Source organism: Octopus bimaculoides, chromosome 30, assembly GCF_001194135.2.
Source record: "Octopus bimaculoides isolate UCB-OBI-ISO-001 chromosome 30, ASM119413v2, whole genome shotgun sequence".
In the NCBI taxonomy this organism is placed as follows: domain Eukaryota; kingdom Metazoa; phylum Mollusca; class Cephalopoda; order Octopoda; family Octopodidae; genus Octopus; species Octopus bimaculoides.
The window spans coordinates 9626319-9629007 of record NC_069010.1 but is presented as its reverse complement, the minus strand read 5'-3'; the positions used below and the strand labels follow the sequence as shown (position 1 = coordinate 9629007).

The following is a 2689-nucleotide window of genomic DNA, read 5'->3' as shown; positions in this document are numbered from 1 at the left end:
TCTCACAACGCCTGGTCTGAGAATCGAAACTACGATCCTACGACCGCGAGTCCGCTGCCCTAACCACTGGGCCATTGCGCCTCCACTTATTGATTCATCCATCCACCAGTTTTGAAGATAACCAAACCAAAATTTAATGATCTTGAGCCACTAATGCCAAATTTGGTGAAAATCCATTCAGCCGTTTCCCAGTAATTTTGTAAAAACACACACACACACACACAGAGACGAAGACGAGCAACTAAAATACCCTGAGACACAAGTTCAAGCAAGGTTGTCTATGTTTAGGGTCCTCATGCACTTCTATAGGATCCCACCAGAAGCAACAATCATTAGATTTTGCAGCTGGTTAGTGACGAAACCCCTATTCATTACATGTATATATTTACTTATAACTTCACAGTATGTTTACATGTGACAACCGCATGAAAACAACATCATAAACATCAGAGCAACAACAACAACAATAATAAACGTGGGTTCTTACTTGTTCTTCACAGCATGCAGGAAAGAGTCCAAACTGCTGATTTCTTCAGAGGAATTGGGTAAAGTTGATGTAGCAAAACTACAACAAAAGAATATACACAATTATATATGTATGTATATCTGTATGTTTGTATATCAGTATGTATGCATGTATATCTGTATGTATGCATAACAGTATGTATGCATGTATGTATGTATGTATATTTGTCTGTATGTATGTATGCTTTTTCTTTGAGTTTTAGACAAGTTCTTCCTGAAAGAGTTCTTCCTGGTTGCGAAGACAGCAAAAAGCCTTCTTCAGTTCAGATTTCCCAGTGTTTGAAAATATGTGGTTGAGTTGGAGAATCTTTGGAATGCCATACAAATCTTCACTGTGCCACTAATAGATTGGTCGAAATGCTTAGCGCTATTTCATCTGTCTTTACGTTCTGAGTTCAAATTCCACTGAGGTCGACTTTGCCTTTCATCCTTTCGGGGTCGATAAATTAAGAACCAGTTACATACTGGAGTCGATGTAATCGACTTAATCCCTTTGTCTGTCCCTGTTTGTCCCCTCTATGTTTAGCCCCTTGTGGGCAATAAAGAAATAAGTATTTCGTCTGTCTTTACATTCTGAGTTCAAATTCCACCGAGGTTGACTTTGCCTTTCATCCTTTCGGGGTCGATAAATTAAGTACCAGTTGCGTACTGAGGTCAATCTAATTGATTGGCCCCTTCCCCAAAAATTAGCTAAGTGGTGCTAAGTTTTTGTGCAGATTTGTTGGTACGTAATCTAATGCACCTACAAACACAGGTACAAATATTGAATGCATGCATGTATGTCTACACACACACACACACGCATGCATACCTGAAAGAACAGGAAACAATTTTCGGGGGCCTCATGAAAGCAACGACAAGCGATCGAGTCCTTTGGCAATATGCTGTGCTTGAGAAGATCCGTCGTAGTTGTGGCAAATACTGGTGTCACGCAAATGGCACCTGTGCCAGTGACACACAAAAGCAAGCACTCGTTACGCTCTCGGAGTGGTCGGCATTAGGAAGGGCATCTGGTGCAGCTTAACAGTTTCAGACAAATTCTGTCCAACCCATGCCAGCATGGAAAGCAGATGCAAAATGATGATGATGATGATGATGATGTTACAACTACTCCAGTGTGTATTTCATACGAAGCCCTTCTCCGTCAACCTACCTGAGATACCTGAATGCCAAACTCACCTCTGTGCATTGCTTGCACGGCTGTTACAAATCGTTCATCTACCGCCATTTTCTTACCTGGATATTCATAGACTTCCTCAACGAGACTAACCCAGGATTAAATAATAAACGACAACAACTTACCTGATACCTGAATTCATCACATCCGATATATATTCCTTTTGTTTGGCGTTGAGAGGGACCCATTTTTCTCTTCTCACTTTGTTCAGGGTCGTTGTGAAGACTTCAGGTCCTGAGGGGACGGGGGAACAAAAAACAAAATTTAAAAAAATGCTTAACAGAAAGTAGTATTAAAGAAGTTGTAATCTATTTATTACAAGTAGAAATATTTCATAATGCAATTTGAGGGAGATTTGACTGCTATTTCTTATCTCTTTATTGCCCACAAGGGGCTAAACATAGAGGGGACAGACAAAGGGATTAAGTATTGAACTCAGAACGTAGCGGCAGACGAAATAGCACTAAGTATTTCGTCCAATAACCTGTACCATGTCACATGGATTTGACTGCTATTTCTAGCGGTATTTTACGATGATCAAATACTAAGGGAGATAACTGAGACTTGCTAAAGATGAATTAAGTTAAACGGTGCAGAAACTGAAAGAAACACGTCGTATATATATCTATGTGCGTGTGTGCTGCCCGTCACCGCTTGACAACCGCTGTTGTTGTGTTTACGTCTCCGTAACTTAACGGGGGTCTCTTACGAAATATTTACCGAAAAAAACCATGAAAGCGATCGAAAGATCGCCTTCATGGTTTCGCCAAAAATTATGGATTTTTATGGATTTCAGTTTTTTAAAATTTATTTTTTCCCCATTTTCATAAAGTTTCCCCTCCCGTCATTTAGAAATGCGTGGTGAATGGAAAATCTGACCCCTTCTCCTCCTGTCAAAAACGGAGAAAATCCCAACCTATGTTGGCGATCAATTCTAGACTTTCGCCCCCAGAATTAACCAAGAGGCATGCAAAAAAAAAAAAAAAA

The 2689-nt window shown here is 40.1% G+C and overlaps 1 protein-coding gene across 1 annotated transcript in view; it reads right to left on the bottom strand.

Moving 5' to 3' along the window:
* LOC106882251 (uncharacterized) overlaps positions 1-1956 on the bottom strand; it is a 3585-nt gene extending 1629 nt beyond the window's left edge. Inside the window, exons 1-2 of the mRNA XM_014932862.2 lie at positions 1828-1956; positions 488-565 (exon numbers count right to left, since the gene is read on the bottom strand). Of these exons, the coding sequence (XP_014788348.1) occupies positions 488-565; positions 1828-1844 (95 nt within the window). The 5' untranslated portion in view covers positions 1845-1956. The remainder of the gene's footprint in view (positions 1-487; positions 566-1827) is intronic.
* Between the last annotated feature and the right edge of the window lie 733 nt (positions 1957-2689).